Source organism: Scyliorhinus torazame, chromosome 6 (assembly GCF_047496885.1).
Source record: "Scyliorhinus torazame isolate Kashiwa2021f chromosome 6, sScyTor2.1, whole genome shotgun sequence".
NCBI classification, from domain to species: domain Eukaryota; kingdom Metazoa; phylum Chordata; class Chondrichthyes; order Carcharhiniformes; family Scyliorhinidae; genus Scyliorhinus; species Scyliorhinus torazame.
Genome location: NC_092712.1, coordinates 245178548 through 245196744, shown reverse-complemented (window position 1 = coordinate 245196744; position 18197 = coordinate 245178548). Strand labels below are relative to the sequence as shown.

At 52.6% G+C, this 18197-nt stretch overlaps 1 protein-coding gene across 3 annotated transcripts in view; it reads left to right on the top strand.

The window, feature by feature from the left end:
* The first annotated feature begins 250 nt into the window (after positions 1–250).
* LOC140425362 (uncharacterized) overlaps positions 251–18197 on the top strand; it is a 120865-nt gene continuing 102918 nt past the window's right edge. For all 3 annotated transcript variants that reach the window (XR_011947841.1, XM_072509554.1, XM_072509553.1), the window contains exon 1: positions 251–1519. Coding sequence is in view for 2 of the 3 variants with exons in the window: in XM_072509554.1 (XP_072365655.1) it covers positions 1234–1519 (286 nt within the window). In the remaining variant the exon portion in view is untranslated. The remainder of the gene's footprint in view (positions 1520–18197) is intronic.

Sequence of the window (18197 nt, the reverse complement as noted above, 5' to 3'; positions counted from 1 at the left end):
GAGGTACTTCCATTTGACTCTGTCGAAGCCTTCTCTGCAATAAGGGAGATGGTCACTTCTGGTGTCTCTTCCCCTAGTGGGTCATGATCACTTTCAGCAGGAGGCTGATGTTCGTTGTTAGTTGCCTAGACTTTGGAATCAGTGTTTAGGAATGAGATAGATCTATATGACCTGCACACCATCGACTCTTTGACCCCTATTTCTGGTTGCAGGTTGTGTATCCCTTGATGGCTTGTGACATTTTCTCGCAAAACGTCTTGTCGGCGAGGAGGGCTGTGTCCAACCTCCATAGGAGGCACTGGCCCCCCCTGACAGAAATGTTTGAACACTGGCTAGGCTGCTTCGAAGCATACCTCGCATCCTTCACCGAAGATGTCACATACCTCCAGAAGAAGCAGATCCTCCACGCACGGGTGAGCCCAAGAGTCTTTCTCCTCATCAGGGACGCCCCCTCGTATTTGGAGGCAATAACGCTGCTAAAAGGACAATACGTGAAATCCGTTAACGAGGTGTATGCTAGGCACCTCCTTGCCATGAGACGGCAATGCTCTGGGGAATTACTTGCAGAATTCCTGCGTGCCTTGCGCATACTCTGCCGGAACTGTGACTGCCGGGCGATATCAGCTACCCAGCACGCGGAGCTGCTGATCAGGGACGCTTATGTCGCGGGCATGAACTCTAAATATATCCGCCAGCGATTACTAGAAGGGGCGACACTCGGCCTCCCAGGGACAGTACAACTCTCCAACTCGCTGGAGGTGGCCTCCCAGAACATGGGGACCTACACCTCCGACCACGCGGCACTCTCGTGGGCCTCTTGGGCGTAACCATCAACGGACGCGAGTGGGACGCAAGCCTGTGCCGCGCAGCGGCCCGCCAACGCCGGAAGCCCGAGGTGCTACTTCTGTGGCCAGAGTAATCACCCCAAACAACGCTGCTCGGCATGGAACGCAACTTGTAACTGCTGTGGGAAGAATGGCCACTTTACAAAAGCCTGCCATGCCCGATCTCCCCCTAAATCTTCTAGGCCCAGCAGCGCTGCCTGCTACCTGTCGGGGCAGCCCCCTGCTGCCGCGCCATCCGCCACGCGCGACCCGTCGGCACCGCCATCTTCAATTTCGGCCGCCACATGCGACCCGTGGGGGCCGCCATCTTTAACGCATACTTCAACCGCCACGCGTGACCCACGGGGGCCGCCATCTTGGACGCCATTGCCGCTGACACCCGCGACTCATGGGGGCCGCCATCTTGGACGCCATCCACCACGCGCGACTCATGGGGGCCGCCATCTTGGGACCACTCCGCAGCCTCCCGGGAGCCCAGCTCACCCAACCGTACGCTGGCCGCCGCTACCTCCGACCGGCCTACCAACTGCCTTCCGAAGCTCGCCTCCATCACGCTCGACCAGTCCCGGCCGTACCACCTCGCAAAGTCCACGATGACCGCCCGGATCAACGGGCACGAGACGGCCTGCCTTTTCGACTCCGGGAGCACAGACAGCTTCACACACCCAGATACGGTAAGGCGCTGCTCCCTCCCAATCCTACCCACGACCCAGAAAACCTCCATGACTTCCGGATCCCACGCAGTAGAAATCCAGGGGTACTGTGTCGCGACCCTTACTGTACAAGGCGTAGAGTACACTAACTTTAAGCTCTATGTCCTTCCCCATCTCTGCGCTGCCCTATTACTGGGGCTCGACTTCCATGCCATCTCCAGAGCCTTACCTGGGCTGAGAGGTGGCAAATGGAGTTTAATGCAGAAAATTGTGAGGTGATTCATTCTGGAAGGAATAACAGGAAGACAGAGTACTGGACGAACGGTAAGATTCTTGGCAGTGTGGATGAGCAGAGAGATCTCGGTGTCCATGTACATAGATCCCTGAAAGTTGCCACTCAGGTTGAGAGGGTTGTTAAGAAGGCTTTTATTGGTAGAGGGATTGAGTGTGTTAGCTTTTATTGGTAGAGGGATTGAGTTTCGGAGCCATGAGGTCATGTTGCAGCTGTACAAAACTCTGGTGCAGCCGCATTTAGAGTATTGCGCGCAATTCTGATCACCGCATTATAGGAATGCTGTGGAAGCATTGGAAAGGGTGCAGAGGAGATTTACCAGAATGTTGCCTGGTATGGAGGGAAGATCTTATGAGGAAAGGCTGAGGGACTTGAGGCTGTTTTCGTTAGAGAGAAGAAGGTTAAGAGGTGACTTAATTGAGGCATACAAGATGATCAGAGGATTGGATAGGGTGGACAGTGAGAGCCTTTTTCCTCGGATGGTGATGTCCAGCACGAGGGGACATAGCTTTAAATTGAGGGGAGATAGATATAAGACAGACGTCAGAGGTAGGTTCTTTACTCAGAGAGTAGTAAGGGTGTGGAATGCCCTGCCTGCAACAGTAGTGGACTCGCCAACACTAAGGGCATTCAAATGGTCATTGGATAGACATATGGACGATAAGGGAATAGTATAAATGGGCTTTAGAGTGGTTTCACAGGTCGGCGCAACATCGAGGGCTGAAGGGCCTGTACTGCGCTGTAATGTTCTATGTTCTGTTACCTTAAAGTTCAGCGGACCCCTGCCCCGCCTCACCGTCTGTAGCCTCGCGACCCTTAAGGTCGTCCCACCCTCCCTCTTCGCAAATCTCACCCCGGAGTGTAAGCGCGTCGCTACCAGAAGCATAGAACATAGAACGATACAGCGCAGTACAGGCCCTTCGGCCCACGATGTTGCACCGAAACAAAAGCCATCTAACCTACGCTATGCAATTATCATCCATATGCTTATCCAATAAACTTTTAAATGCCCTCAATGTTGGCGAGTTCACTACTGTTGCGGGTAGGTCATTCCACGGCCACACCACTCTTTGCGTAAAGAACCTACCTCTGACCTCTGTCCTATATCTATTACCCCTCAGTTTAAAGCTATGTCCCCTCGTGCCAGCCATTTCCATCCGCGGGAGAAGGCTCTCACTGTCCACCCTATCTAACCCCCTGATCATTTTGTATGCCTCTATTAATTCTCCTCTTAACCTGCTTCTCTCCAACGAAAACAACCTCAAGTCCATCAGCCTTTCCTCATAAGATTTTCCCTCCATACCAGGCAACATCCTGGTAAATCTCCTCTGCACCCGCTCCAAAGCCTCCACGTCCTTCCTATAATGCGGTGACCAGAACTGTACGCAATACTCCAAATGCGGCCGTACCAGAGTTTTGTACAGCTGCAACATGACCTTCTGACTCCGGAACTCAATCCCTCTACCAACAAAGGCCAATACTCCTAGGCCTTCTTCACAACCCTATCAACCTGGGTGGCAACTTTCAGGGATCTATGTACAGGGACACCTAGATCCCTCTGCTCATCCACACTTCCAAGAACTTTACCATTAGCCAAATATTCCGCATTCCTGTTATTCCTTCCAAAGTGAATCACCTCACACTTCTCTACATTAAACTCCATTTGCCACCTCTCAGCCCAGCTCTGCAGCTTATCTAGGTCCCTCTGTAACCTGCTACATCCTTCCACACTGTCGACAACACCACCGACTTTAGTGTCGTCTACAAATTTACTCACCCATCCTTCTGCGCCTTCCTCTAGGTCATTGATAAAAATGACAAACAGCAACGGCCCCAGAACAGATCCTTGTGGTACCCCACTTGTAACTGAACTCCATTCTGAACATTTCCCATCAACCACCACCCTCTGTCTTCTTTCAGCTAGCCAATTTCTGATCCACATCTCTAAATCACCCTCAATCCCCAGCCTCCGTATTTTCTGCAATAGCCTACCGTGGGGAACCTTATCAAACGCTTTACTGAAATCCATATACACCACATCAACTGCTTTACCCTCGTCTACCTGTTCAATCACCTTCTCAAAGAACTCGATAAGGTTTGTGAGGCATGACCTACCCTTTACAAAGCCATGCTGACTATCCCTGATCATATTATTCCTATCTAGATGATTATAAATCTTGTCTCTTATAATCCCCTCCAAGACTTTACCCACTACAGACATGAGGCTCACCGGTCTATAGTTGCCGGGGTTGTCTCTGCTCCCCTTTTTGAACAAAGGGACCACATTTGCTATCCTCCAGTCCTCTGGCACTATTCCTATAGCCAATGATGACATAAAAATCAAAGCCAAAGGTCCAGCAATCTCTTCCCTGGCCTCCCAGAGAATCCTAGGATAAATCCCATCAGGCCCCGGGGACTTATCTATTTTCAGCCTGTCCAGAATTGCCAACACCTCTTCCCTACGTACCTCAATGCCATCTATTCTAATAGCCTGGGTCTCAGCATTCTCCTCCACAACATTATCTTTTTCCTGAGTGAATACTGACGAAAAATATTCATTTAGTATCTCGCCTATCTCTTCAGACTCCACATACAACTTCCCATCCCTGTCCTTGACTGGTCCTACTCTTACCCTAGTCATTCGCTTATTCCTGACATACCTATAGAAAGCTTTTGGGTTTTCCTTGATCCTACCTGCCAAATACTTCTCATGTCCCCTCCTTGCTCGTCTTAGCTCTCTCTTTAGATCCTTCCTCGTTACCTTGTAACTATCCATCGCCCCAACTGAAACTTCACACCTCACCTTCACATAGGCCTCCTTCTTCCTCTTAACAAGAGATTCCACTTCTTTGGTAAACCACGGTTCCCTCGCTCTAAGCCTTCCTCCCTGCCTGACCGGTACGTACTTATCAAGAACACGCAGTAGCTGATCCTTGAACATGCTCCACTTATCCAGTGTGCCCAACACTTGCAGCCTACTTCTCCAACCTATCCCCCCCAAGTCACGTCTAATAGCATCATAATTGCCCTTCCCCCAGCTATAACTCTTGCCCTGCGGTGTATACTTATCCCTTTCCATCACTAACATAAACGTCACCGAATTGTGGTCACTGTCCCCAAAGTGCTCTCCTGCCTCCAAATCCAACACCTGGCCAGGTTCATTACCCAAAACCAAATCCAACGTGGCCTCGCCTCTTGTTGGCCTGTCAACATATTGTGTCAGGAAACCCTCCTGCACACACTGTACAAAAAACGACCCATCTAATGTACTCGAACTATATCTTTTCCAGTCAATATTTGGAAAGTTAAAGTCTCCAATAATAACTACCCTGTTACTTTCAGGATCATCCAGGATCATCCTCGCCATCCTTTCCTCTACATCCCTAGAACTATTTGGAGGCCTATAGAAAACTCCCAACAGGGTGACCTCTCCTTTCCTGTTTCTAACCTCAGCCCATACTACCTCGGAAGATGAGTCCCCATCTAGCATCCTCTCCGCCACCGTAATACTGCTCTTGACTAGCAGCGCCACACCTCCCCCTCTTTTGCCTCCTTCTCTGAGCTTACTAAAACACCTAAACCCCGGAACCTGCAACATCCATTCCTGTCCCTGCTCTATCCATGTCTCCGAAATGGCCACAACATCGAAGTCCCAGGTACCAACCCATGCTGCCAGTTCCCCTACCTTATTTCCTGTACTCCTGGCATTGAAGTAGACACACTTCAAACCACCTACCTGAACACTGGCCCCCTCCTGCGACATCAAATCTGTGCTCCTGACCTCTATATCTCATTCTCCCGTACCCTAAAACTACAATCCAGGTTCCCATGCCCCTGCTGCATTAGTTTAAACCCCCCCAGAGAGCACTAACAAATCTCCCCCCCCAGGATATTTGTGCCCCTCAGGTTCAGATGTAGACCATCCTGTCTGTAGAGGTCCCACCTTCCCCAGAAAGAGCCCCAGTTATCCAGAAATCTGAATCCCTCCTACCTGTAGCCACGTGTTTAATTGCTCTCTCTCCCTATTCCTCATCTCATTATCACGTGGCAAGGGCAACAACCCAGAGATAACAACTCTGTTTGTTCTAGTTCTGAGCTTCCATCCTAGCTCCCTGAAAGCCTGCCTTGTCCCCTTTCCTACCTATGTCGTTAGTGCCAATGTGGACCATGACTTGGGGCTGCTTCCCCTCCCCCTTAAGGACCCGGAAAACACGATCTGAGACATCACGTACCCTTGCACCTGGGAGGCAACATACCAAACGTGAGTCTCTCACGCTCCCACAAAATCTCCTCTCTGTGCCCCTGACTATCGAGTCCCCAATAACTAATGTTCTGCTCCTCTCCCCCCTACCCTTCTGAGCAACAGGGACAGACTCGGTGCCAGAGGCCCGTACCCCATGGCTTACCCCTGGTAAGTCCCCCCCCCCCCCCATATGTATTCAAAGCGTTATACTTGTTTCTCAGGGGAACGACCGCAGGGGATCCCTGCACTGACTGCTTCTTCCCAGTCCCTCTTACAGTTACCCATCTATCTTCAATCTTTGGTGTAACTAATTCCCTGATGCTGCTATCTATAACCCCCTCTGCCTCCCGAATGATCCGAAGTTAGAACATAGAACATAGAACAATACAGCGTAGTACAGGCCCTTCGGCCCACGATGTTGCACCGAAACAAAAGCCATCTAACCTACACTATGCCATTATCATCCATATGTTTATCCAATAAACTTTTAAATGCCCTCAATGTTGGCGAGTTCACTACTGTAGCAGGTAGGGCATTCCACGGCCTCACTACTCTTTGCGTAAAGAACCTACCTCTGACCTCTGTCCTATATCTATTACCCCTCAGTTTAAAGTTATGTCCCCTCGTGCCAGCCATATCCATCCGCGGGAGAAGGCTCTCACTGTCCACCCTATCCAACCCCCTGATCATTTTGTATGCCTCTATTAAGTCTCCTCTTAACCTTCTTCTCTCCAACGAAAACAACCTCAAGTCCATCAGCCTTTCCTCATAAGATTTTCCCTCCATACCAGGCAACATCCTGGTAAATCTCCTCTGCACCCGCTCCAAAGCCTCCACGTCCTTCCTATAATGCGGTGACCAGAACTGTACGCAATACTCCAAATGCGGCCGTACCAGAGTTCTGTACAGCTGCAACATGACCTCCCGACTCCGGAACTCAATCCCTCTACCAATAAAGGCCAACACTCCATAGGCCTTCTTCACAACCCTATCAACCTGGGTGGCAACTTTCAGGGATCTATGTACATGGACACCTAGATCCCTCTGCTCATACACACTTTCAAGAACTTTACCATTAGCCAAATATTCCGCATTCCTGTTATTCCTTCCAAAGTGAATCACCTCACACTTCTCTACATTAAACTCCATTTGCCACCTCTCAGCCCAGCTCTGCAGCTTATCTATATCCCTCTGTAACCTGCTACATCCTTCCACACTATCGACAACACCACCGACTTTAGTATCGTCTGCAAATTTACTCACCCACCCTTCTGCGCCTTCCTCCAGGTCATTGATAAAAATGACAAACAAAAACGGCCCCAGAACAGAACCTTGTGGTACTCTTGTGACTGTACTCCATTCTGAACATTTCCCATCAACCACCACCCTCTGTCTTCTTTCAGCTAGCCAATTTCTGATCCACCTCTCTAAATCACCCTCAATCCCCAGCCTCCGTATTTTTTGCAATAGCCTACCGTGGGGAACCTTATCAAACGCTTTGCTGAAATCCATATACACCACATCAACTGCTCTACCCTCGTCTACCTGTTCAGTCACCTTCTCAAAGAACTCAATAAGGTTTGTGAGGCATGACCTACCCTTCACAAAGCCATGCTGACTATCCCTGATCATATTATTCCTATCTAGATGATTATAAATCTTGTCTCTCATAATCCCCTCCAAGACTTTACCCACTACAGACGTGAGGCTCACCGGTCTATAGTTGCCGGGGTTGTCTCTGCTCCCCTTTTTGAACAAAGGGACCACATTTGCTGTCCTCCAGTCCTCTGGCACTATTCCTGTAGCCAATGATGACATAAAAATCAAAGCCAAAGGTCCAGCTATCTCTTCCCTGGCCTCCCATAGAATCCTAGGATAAATTCCATCAGGTCCCGGGACTTATCTATTTTCAGCCTGTCCAGAATTGCCAACACCTCTTCCCTCCGTACCTCAATGCCATCTATTCTATTAGCCTGGGGCTCAGCATTCTCCTCCACAACATTATCTTTTTCCTGAGTGAATACTGACGAAAAATATTCATTTAGTATCTCGCCTATCTCTTCAGACTCCACACACAATTTCCCATCCCTGTCCTTGACTGGTCCTACTCTTTCCCTAGTCATTCGCTTATTCCTGACATACCTATAGAAAGCTTTTGGGTTTTCCTTGATCCTTCCTGCCAAATACTTCTCATGTCCCCTCCTTGCTCGTCTTAGCTCTCTCTTTAGATCCTTCCTCGCTACCTTGTAACTATCCATCGCCCCAACCGAAACTTCACACTTCATCTTCACATAGGCCTCCTTCTTCCTCTTAACAAGAGATTCCACTTCCTTGGTAAACCACGGTTCCCTCGCTCGACGCCTTCCTCCCTGTCTGACCGGTACATACTTATCAAGAACACGCAGTAGCTGATCCTTGAACAAGCCCCACTTATCCAGTGTGCCCAACACTTGCAGCCTACTTCTCCACCTTATCCCCCCCAAGTCACGTCTAATGGCATCATAATTGCCCTTCCCCCAGCTATAACTCTTGCCCTGCGGTGTATACTTATCCCTTTCCATCATTAACGTAAACGTCACCGAATTGTGGTCACTGTCCCCAAAGTGCTCTCCTACCTCCAAATCCAACACCTGGCCTGGTTCATTACCCAAAACAAAATCCAACGTGGCCTCGCCTCTTGTTGGCCTGTCAACATATTGTTTCAGGAAACCCTCCTGCACACACTGTACAAAAAACGACCCATCTATTGTACTCGAACTATATCTTTTCCAGTCAATATTTGGAAAGTTAAAGTCTCCCATAATAACTACCCTGTTACTTTCGCTCATATCCAGAATCATCTTCGCCATCCTTTCCTCTACATCCCTAGAACTATTAGGAGGCCTATAAAAAAGTCCCAACAGGGTGACCTCTCCTTTCCTGTTCTTCCAACTCCAGCTCCAGTTCCCTAACTCGGCCTTGGAGGAGCTGGAGATGGCAGCACTTCCTGCAGGTAAAATCAGCAGGGACACTAACGGCATCCCTCACCTCAAACATCCTGCAGGAGGAACATTGCACTCCCTTCCCTGCCATCCCTCTAACTTTCAACCAAGATCTGGCTAACAACTAAATTTAAAAAAAAAAAATAATAATCATACAATATGGTACTTACCTCACACCAATGGGTTTTATTATTCGGTTAGAGGAGGAGGGCAGGTGGGAGACACTACACGTGTAGTGTCTCGGGTTTCCTCTCCACCAGAATTTATTGTTGAGGGACTTCCCAGAAGTCCGCGGGTCGAACTTCCTGTTCCCGCCTTAAAAAATATAAAATTTTAAAAAAAAATACAACAGCAGCAAAGAGGAACAGAAACGGGACCAGGTAAGTGTTTACTTAAATACTCACCCACCAGCAGCCCCCGCACTCCGCTCCCGCTGAAACTCCAAGAGATGCTCCTGTAAGGTAAGTTAATTTAAACTTCAATACTCACCCAGCAGCAGACACTACAGTGCCCAGGACAGGACCTTTATCAGGTTGGAGGTCCAGCGACTCCTGCGAGAGGGGATCATTGAGGCTAGTAACAGCCCCTGGAGAGCCCAAGTGGTGGACGTCATGACTGGGGAGAAGCACCGGATGGTCATCGATTACAGCCAGACCATCAACCGGTACACGCAGCTCGATGTGTCCCCCCTCCCCCGCATACCTGACATGGTCAATCAGATTGCGCAGTATCGAGTCTTCTCCACACTCGACTTGAAGTCCGCGTACCACCAGCTCCCTATCTGCCCGGTGGACCGTCAATACATTGCCTTCGAGGCAGATGGCTGCCTCTACCCCTTCCTCAGGGTCCCCTTCAGCGTTACCAACAGGGTCTCGGTCTTCCAAAGAGAAATGGACCGAATGGTTGACCAGTACAGGCTGCGGGCCACGTTCCCGTACTTGCACAATGTCACCATCTGCGGCCATGACCAGCAGGATCATGACGAGAACCTCCGGCACTTCTTCCACACCGCTAAACTCCTGAACCTCCCCTATAATAGAGAAAAATGCGTCTTCCACATAACCCGCCTAGCCATCCTCGGTTACGTCGTGGAACACGGAGTCCTAGGGCCCGACCCCGACCGCATGTGCCCCCTCCTGAAGAGATGCCTAGGGTTCTTCTCCTACTATGCCCAGTGGGTCCCCAACTATGCGGACAAGGCCCGTCCACTGATCAAATCCACCATTTTTCCCCTGACGCCTGAGGCCCGACTGGCCTTCAATCGCACCAAGGCAGATATTGCCAAATCCGCGATGCATGCTGTGGACGAGTCCATCCCATTCCAAGTGGAGAGTGTTGCGTCAGACTTTGCTCTGACTGCTACACTCAACCAGGCGGGCAGGCCCGTGGCTTTCTTCTCCCGTACCTTCCATGCCTCTGAAATTCGACACTCCTCCGTTGAAAAGGAAGCCCAATCCATCGTAGAAGCTGTGAGACATTGGAGGCATTACCTGGCCGGCAGGCGATTGACTCTCCTCACTGACCAACATGCTTCATGTTGCCTTCATGTTCAATAACACACAGCGGGGCAAGATTAAGAATGACAAGATTCTGAGATGGAGGATCGAGCTCTCCACCGACAGCTATGATATCTTGTATCGACCCGGGAAGCTCAATGAGCCCCCAGATGCCCTATCCCGCGGTACATGTGCCAGCGCACAGGTAGACCGACTCCGGGCCCTCCACAACGACCACTGACACCCGGGGGTCACCCGTTTTTTTCACTTCATCAAGGCTCGCAACCTGCCTTACTCCATCGAGGAGATCAGGACCGTGACCAGGGACTGCCAGATCTGCGCGGAGTGCAAGCTGCACTTCTATCGGCCAGACAGAGCACACCTGGTAAAGGCCTCTCGCCCCTTTGAGCGCCTTAGCATCGACTTCAAAGGGCCCCTCCCCTCCACTGACTGTAACGTGTACTTCCTCAACATCATTGACGAGTACTCAAGATTCCCCTTTGCCATCCCGTGCTCTGACATGACCTCTGCCTTTGTCATCAAGGCTCTGCACAGACTTTTCACCCTGTTCGGGTTCCCCGCCTACATCCACAGTGATCGGGGCTCCTCCTTTATGAGCGACGAGTTGCGTCAGTTCCTGCTCAGCAAAGGCATCGCCTCCAACATGACGACCAGCTATAAACCCCGGGGAAACGGACAGGTGGAGAGGGAGAACGCGATGGTCTCGAAGGCCGTCCTTCTGGCCCTACGGTCTAGAAGTCTTCCAGTCTCCCGCTGGCAGGAGGTCCTCTCCGACACGCTCCACTCCATCCGCTCGCTCCTGTGTACAGCCACCAACGAGACTCCTCATGAACATATGTTTGCCTTCCCCAGGAAATCCACCTCCGGGGTCTCGCTCCCATCCTGGCTGACAGTTCCAGGGCCCGTCCTCCTATGGAAGCATGCGAGGAGACATAAAACCGAACCCCTCGTCGAGAAGGTCCTGCTCCTCCATGCAAACCCACAATATGCCTACGTGACACACCAGGACGGGCGGCAGGACACGGTCTCCCTTCGGGATTTGGCACCTGCAGATTCCCCAGCGACCATCACCACCACCCCCCACCCTACACCGTCTCCCCCCACCTCTACCCATCTACCTCATGAACTAGCACCCACAGGCCCACCAGCGACAATCACCACCACCTCCGCCCATACACCCTCGCCCCCCCCCCCCCCTCGCCGACTCAACATCTGAGTGAAGAAGAAGAAAACAACACGATCCCGAACACGCAGGTCTGGACACCGGTGCCCACACCGCAGCCGGGACTGAGGCGATCACGGCGGAAGGTCAAGGCCCCTGATAGACTTGACCTTTAAGACCACTTCACCCCCGCCGGACTCTTTTTTTTAAACAGGGGGTGAATGTGTTAAACCACGGTGTTGCATTGTATGGCATTGTATTTGTGGTGAACGTATTGTACCAATCATTCGCCACTGTATCACATTGTGTATCACATTGTATCAAGCTGTTGCCCATGTGGGCTCCACCTATGGTTCATTGTACTGTACTACACGGAATGTATCATGTTGGTGCCCTTGTGGGCTCCGCCCCTGGCTCCGACCCCTTGAGGGGAGGTATTAAGAGTAGCTGCCCTGTAGGCGGCTCTCACGAGCTGAGAAGTCGTAGGCAGGCACTGTTCGAGTCGATTAAAGCCACTCGCGTGAATTGATGGTCGCATCAATTTAATCGACTATAGCACCACAATGAAATCAGCCCTCAAACCTGACCGACTGGAACTCGACCCACAGGCCGCGGAAGCCCAAGGGATTTTTTCACACTAGCTCCGATGTTTCGAGGCCTAACTGGCCGCCTCCTCCTCGCCCTCCATCACTGACGATCAGAAGCTGAGCCTCCTCCACGCCTGGGTGAGCCATTGAATCTCTGTACAACTCGAGGAAGTCTCCACATACGCGGACGCCCTCGTGATGCTGAAGGGCCTATACGTGAGACCGGTGAACAAAGTGTACGTGCGGCATCTCCTCACCGCCAACGCCCCGGGGAATCGCTGGAGGAGTACCTACGCGACCTCAAAGTCCTCGCGCGAAGCTGCAACTACCAGGCCGTCACGGCCTCTCAACATATGGACCTCGCCGCCCGGGACGCCTACGTGGCTGGAGTCAGGTCCAACTACGTCAGCCAGCGCCTGCTCTAGAAAGACGCCCACGACCTAGAAGCGACGGTAAAACTAGCCACCTCCCTAGAAGTAGCGTTCCAAAGCCTCAACGCGTTCTCATCTGATCATGCGACCGCCTCGTGGACCCCCGACCAGAGAGTACCCCAGGCCTGTGCCGCGCGGCTGCCCGCCCAACCCGGGAGGCTACCCTGCTATTTCTGCGGCCAGCTCCAGCACCCCAGGATGCGTTGCCCGGCACGGAACGCGGACTGCAGCGACTGCGGCAAAAAGGGACACTTTGCCAAAGTTTGCCTGGCCAGGTCCAAATCCTCCAAATCGCAGGCCTGACTCTCGGACTCACAGGCCCGCAGACCCCGCAGTGTGGCTGCGTGCCTGCCGGCTCCGCCCCCTCTGGACGCATCATCTGCCTCGTGTTGTCTGTGGGGGCAGCCATCTTCAACTCGGCACACCATGTGTGACTCACGGGGGCCGCCATCTTGGCCGCCGTCTCCCACGCGGCCTGTAACGTGCGACTCATGGGGGCCGCCATTTTGGATGCCATTTTCCTCACCGCCCGACACGTACGACCGACGGGGACCGCCATCGGCAACGCCGCTCGACACGTACGACCGACGGGGGCAGCCATCTTGGGACCACCCCACCACCTCCGACCACGCCAGCTACCCGCAACTCGGCGCAGTCACCCTCGACCAGTCACGACCAAAGCACCTTCGGAACTCCATGATGACCGTCCGGGTCAAAGGACACGAAACGCCTTGCCTGTTTGACTCCGGGAGCACGGAGAGCTTCATTCACCCCGACACGGTAAGGCCCTGTTTGCTCCAAATCCTCCCCGCACTTCAAACAACCTCCCTCGCTTCCGGGTTGCTCTCAGTACAGATCCGGGGGTACACTGTCACGAACCTCGCAATACAGGGCGCCGAGTACGCCAACTTCAAACTATATGTACTCCCCGATCTCTGCGCTCCTCTCCTGTTGGGACTGGACTTCCAGTGCAACCTCAGGAGCCTAACCCTGAAGTTCGGTAGGCCCCTACCCCCACTCACCGTATGTAGCCTCGCGACCCTGAAGGTCGATCCTCCCCCGCTCTTCACAAATCTCACTGCCGACTGTAAGCCAGTCCCCACCAGAAGCAGGCGGTACAGCATCCAGGACAGGACTTTTATCAGGTCCGAGGTCCAGCGACTCTTGCGGGAAGGGATCATCGAGGCCAGTAACAGCCCCTGGAGAGCTCAGGTGGTGGTCGTCAGGACCGGGTAAAAGAACCGTATAATTGTAGACTACAGCCAAACCATAAACCGGTACACGCACCTTGATGCGTACTCCCTCCCCCGGATAGCGGACATGGTTAATCAGATCGCACACTACCTGGTCTTCTCCATGGTGGATCTGAAGTCCGCATAGCACCAGCTCCCAATCCGCCCGGAGGACCGCCACTACATGGCCTTTGAGGCAGACGGTCGCCTCTTCCACTTCATCCGGGTCCCCTTCGCCATCACAAACGGGGTCTCGGTCTTCCAAAGAATGATGGACCGAATGATGGACCAGTACGGGCTGCGGGCCACATTTCCGTACATGGACAATGTCACCATCTGCGGCCACGACCAGCAGGACCATGACATCAACCTCCAGAAATTTCTCCAAACCGCCCAAGCCCTCAAACTCACTTATAACAAGGAGAAATGCGTTTTCTGCACAAACAAACTAGCCATCCCGGCTACGTCGTGGAAAACGGAGTTCTAGGGCACGACCCCGACCGTATGCGTCCCCTCCTGCAACTCCCTCTTCCCCACTGCCCCAAGGCCCTGAAACGGTGCTACGGGTTCTTTTCCTATTACGCCCAGTGGGTCCCCAACTACGTGGACAAAGCCCGCCCAATAATCAATGCTGCCATCTTCCCACTGGCGGCTGAGGCCCGCCAGGCCTCCAGCCGCATCAAGGCATATATTGCCAAAGCCGCGATGCACGCGGTGGACGAGTCCGTCCCTTTCCAGGTGGAGAGCGACGCGTCAGAGGTCGCCCTCGCCGCCACCCTCAATCAGGCTGGCAGGCCAGTAGCATTTTTCTCCCGTACCCTCAACGCCTCAGAAATTCGACACTCTTCAGTCGAGAAAGAAGCCCAAGCCATCGTGGAAGCTGTGCGGCATTGGAGGGACTACTCCCCGGGAGGAGGTTCACCCTTGTCACCGACCAATGGTTGGTAGCCTTCATGTTCGATAATACACAGTGGGGCAAGATCAAGAACGATAAGATCTTGAGGTGGAGGATCGAATTCTCCACCTATAATTACGATACAGTGTATCGTCCTGGGAAGCTCAATGAGCCCCCAGATGCCCTGTCCAGCGGCACGTGCGCCAGCGCGCAAGATGACCGACTCCGGGCCATCCACGATGACCTCTGCCACCCGGGGGTCACCTGGCTTTTCCACGACATCAAGGCCCGCAATCTGCCCAACTCCACTGAGGAGGTCAGGGCCATGACCAGGGACTGCCAAATCTGTGCGGAGTGTAAACCGCACTTCTATCGACCAGATAAGGCTGACCTGGTGCCCCTCTACTAACGGCAACACGTATTTCCTCAACGTCGTTGACGAGTTCTCCCGCTTCCCCTTTGCAATCCCCTGTGCCGACATGACCGCTGCCACCGTCATCAAGGGCCTACATAGTATCTTTACCTTGTTCGGTTTCCCCACTTACGTCGACAGTGGCCGGGGTTCCTCGTTTATGAGCTACGAACTGCGTCAGTACCTGCTCAGTAAGGGCATCGCCTCAAGCAGGACTACCAGTTACAACCTCCGGGGAAACGGACAGGTGGAGAGGGAGTACGCGACGGTATAGAAGGTCGTCCTCCTGGCCTTACGGTTTATGAATCTCCCAGTTTCCCACTGGCAGGAGGACCTCCCCGACGCGCTCCACTCCATTAGGTTCCTCCTTTGCACAGCCACAAACGAGACCCCTCATGACAGTCTCTTTGTTTTCCCTAGGAAATCCACCTCCGGGGTCTCGCTTCCGTTCTGGCTGAAGACACCAGGGACGCTCCTACTCTGCAAACACGTAAGGAGCCATTAAGTCCGACCCCCTGGTCGAGAGGGTCCAGCTCCTTCACGCAAACTCCCAGTACGCATACATAGAACACCCTGACGGCCGATAGGATACGATTTCCCTCCGGGACCTGTCACCCACAGGCTCCCCTACCACCACCCCAACCTGCCCCCCTCAACCTACACCGACCAATGCCCCCGCCCCTACATGGCCTCCACACCCCCTCCTATACTTCCTCCTGAAGACACGCTCCCAGAGTCCACGCCTGTGCCCGCACCGACGGGTTTACCACCCGTGCCGCACTGACGTGTTCGACACCCGGGCCCGCTGCGGTACCAGAGCTCCGGCGATCACAGCGCACGATCAGGGCGCCAGACTGACTGAACCTGTGAGCCCTTCACCCCCGCCGGACTTCAATTTTTTTAACAGGTGGTGAATGTATTGTACCAACCATTCACCACTGTATCACATTGTGTATCACGTTGTATCATGCTGTTGCCCATGTGGGCTCCACCTATGGACCATTGTACTGTACTACACGGAATGTATCATGTTGGTGCCCTTGTGGGCTCCGCCCCTGACTCCGACCCCTTGAGGGGAGGTATAAAGAGCAGCTGCCCTGTAGGCGGCTCTCACTAGCAGAGAAGCAGGCACTGTTCTAGTCGATTGAGGCCACAGTTCACTTCCACTCACTGTCTCGCGTGAATTGATGGTTGCATCAGTACTGTATTGTGCATGCCTGGGCTTGTCCAGGCTGGCTCCGCCTGTGGCTCCTCCCCTCAGGCTTATGTATAAAGGTGGAAAGTCTCCGCCTCCGACCTAGTTCGGGATCAGAGGCCAGGATGCTTGCTGTTTAGTGTATTTAAGCCTCAGTTACGTTCATCACTCGTCGTGTGTTTATTGGTGGCTTATCAGGCAACTAGGATGTTAGCCTAACCATCGACGCCCACATCCAGTAAATGAATAAAAATAAATCTTTGGACGTTGCCTCGAAGAAGGCTGTCCAGAACCCCAAATGTCTGAGGCATGCCCAGAACATGTGGATGTGGTTGGCCGGGCCTACCTGGCACCATTCAAATTTGTCCTCCACCTCCGGCAGAACCTCATTCGGGTTCTGCTTGGATGCACTCTACACCACTCTCAGCTGCATTAGGCACATTTGGAAGTGGAATTTACGCTATTCAGTGCTTCGCTCTAGAACCCCCACCCTATTTCTATCCCTAGTTCTTCCTTCCATTTTTCCCTTGCCTCATCCAGCGGGTAATGTGCCTCTTCTAATAGTTGGCTTTACAGGTCTTTGCAGTTCCCCCGCCCCTAAAGTCGCCCGTGTCCAACAGCTCATCTATCAGTGAGTGTCCTGGTGTCCGTGGGTATTTTGTTTCTTTACGGAGGAAGATTTTGATTTGTAAGTGTCGTAGTTCATTCCCATTGGGCAGTTGAAACCTCTCCGTCAGCTTCTCGAGCGTTGATAATCTGTCATCCGTGTAGAAGTCCCTAACTGTGTTCCCGCCCCCCCACCCCCACCCCCCCCCCCCCCACCCCGTCTCCACCTTTTAAAGGTAGCATCCATTGTTGCTAGTGCGAACCTGTGATTGTTGCAGATGGAGGTCATGATATAATGGCAGCAACTTTTACTTTTCAATTGCATCCTGTGCTCTCAGCTCAAACGCAAGCATTAGCTGAACCTGCACTGCCAGGCTGAGCAGTTTGCTTGGAGCATGAAGGTTAATATTCATAGCCTATAACTCTAATGCTGGTTTTTCGGAATGCCACCCTCAGTGAATACCCACCTGGGGCAGCACGGTAGCATTGTGGATAGCACAAATGCTTCACAGCTCCAGGGTCCCAGGTTCGATTCCGGCTTGGGTCACTGTCTGTGCGGAGTCTGCACATCCTCCCCGTGTGTGCGTGGGTTTCCTCCGGGTGCTCCGGTTTCCTCCCACAGTCCAAAGATGTGCGGGTTAGGTGGATTGGCTATGCTAAATTGCCCATAGTGGCCAAAATTGCCCTTAGTGTTGGGTGGGGTTACTGGGTTATGGGGATAGGGTGGAGGTGTGGACCTTGGGTAGGGTGCTCTTTCCAAGAGCCGGTGCAGACTCGATGGGCCCAATGGCCTCCTTCTGCACTGTAAATTCTATGATTCTATGACCTGTCGCAATAGGATTCTCAAACTTGCCCAGTCGCCCGATAGTTCAGCAGCCCCATAACACTGGGTTGATTCGAAAGTGTGTGTATTAGGGGTTAATGCAGCAGGAACAATGATCGTCACTCTCCGGAATTAGTGTTGCTTGAATGGCCACAATTGCTTGAGAAGCCAGACTCTAAGCATGGCAATGGAGCTGAAATTGAACTGTCACAGCTGCGGAAAAATGCTCAATCTTTAAATGCTTTTCCAATTGCGCAGCTCTGATGTTCAGTGGCATTGATGGGGGGGCGGGGGAGGAGAGGACAATCCTTTCCTGCATTTAC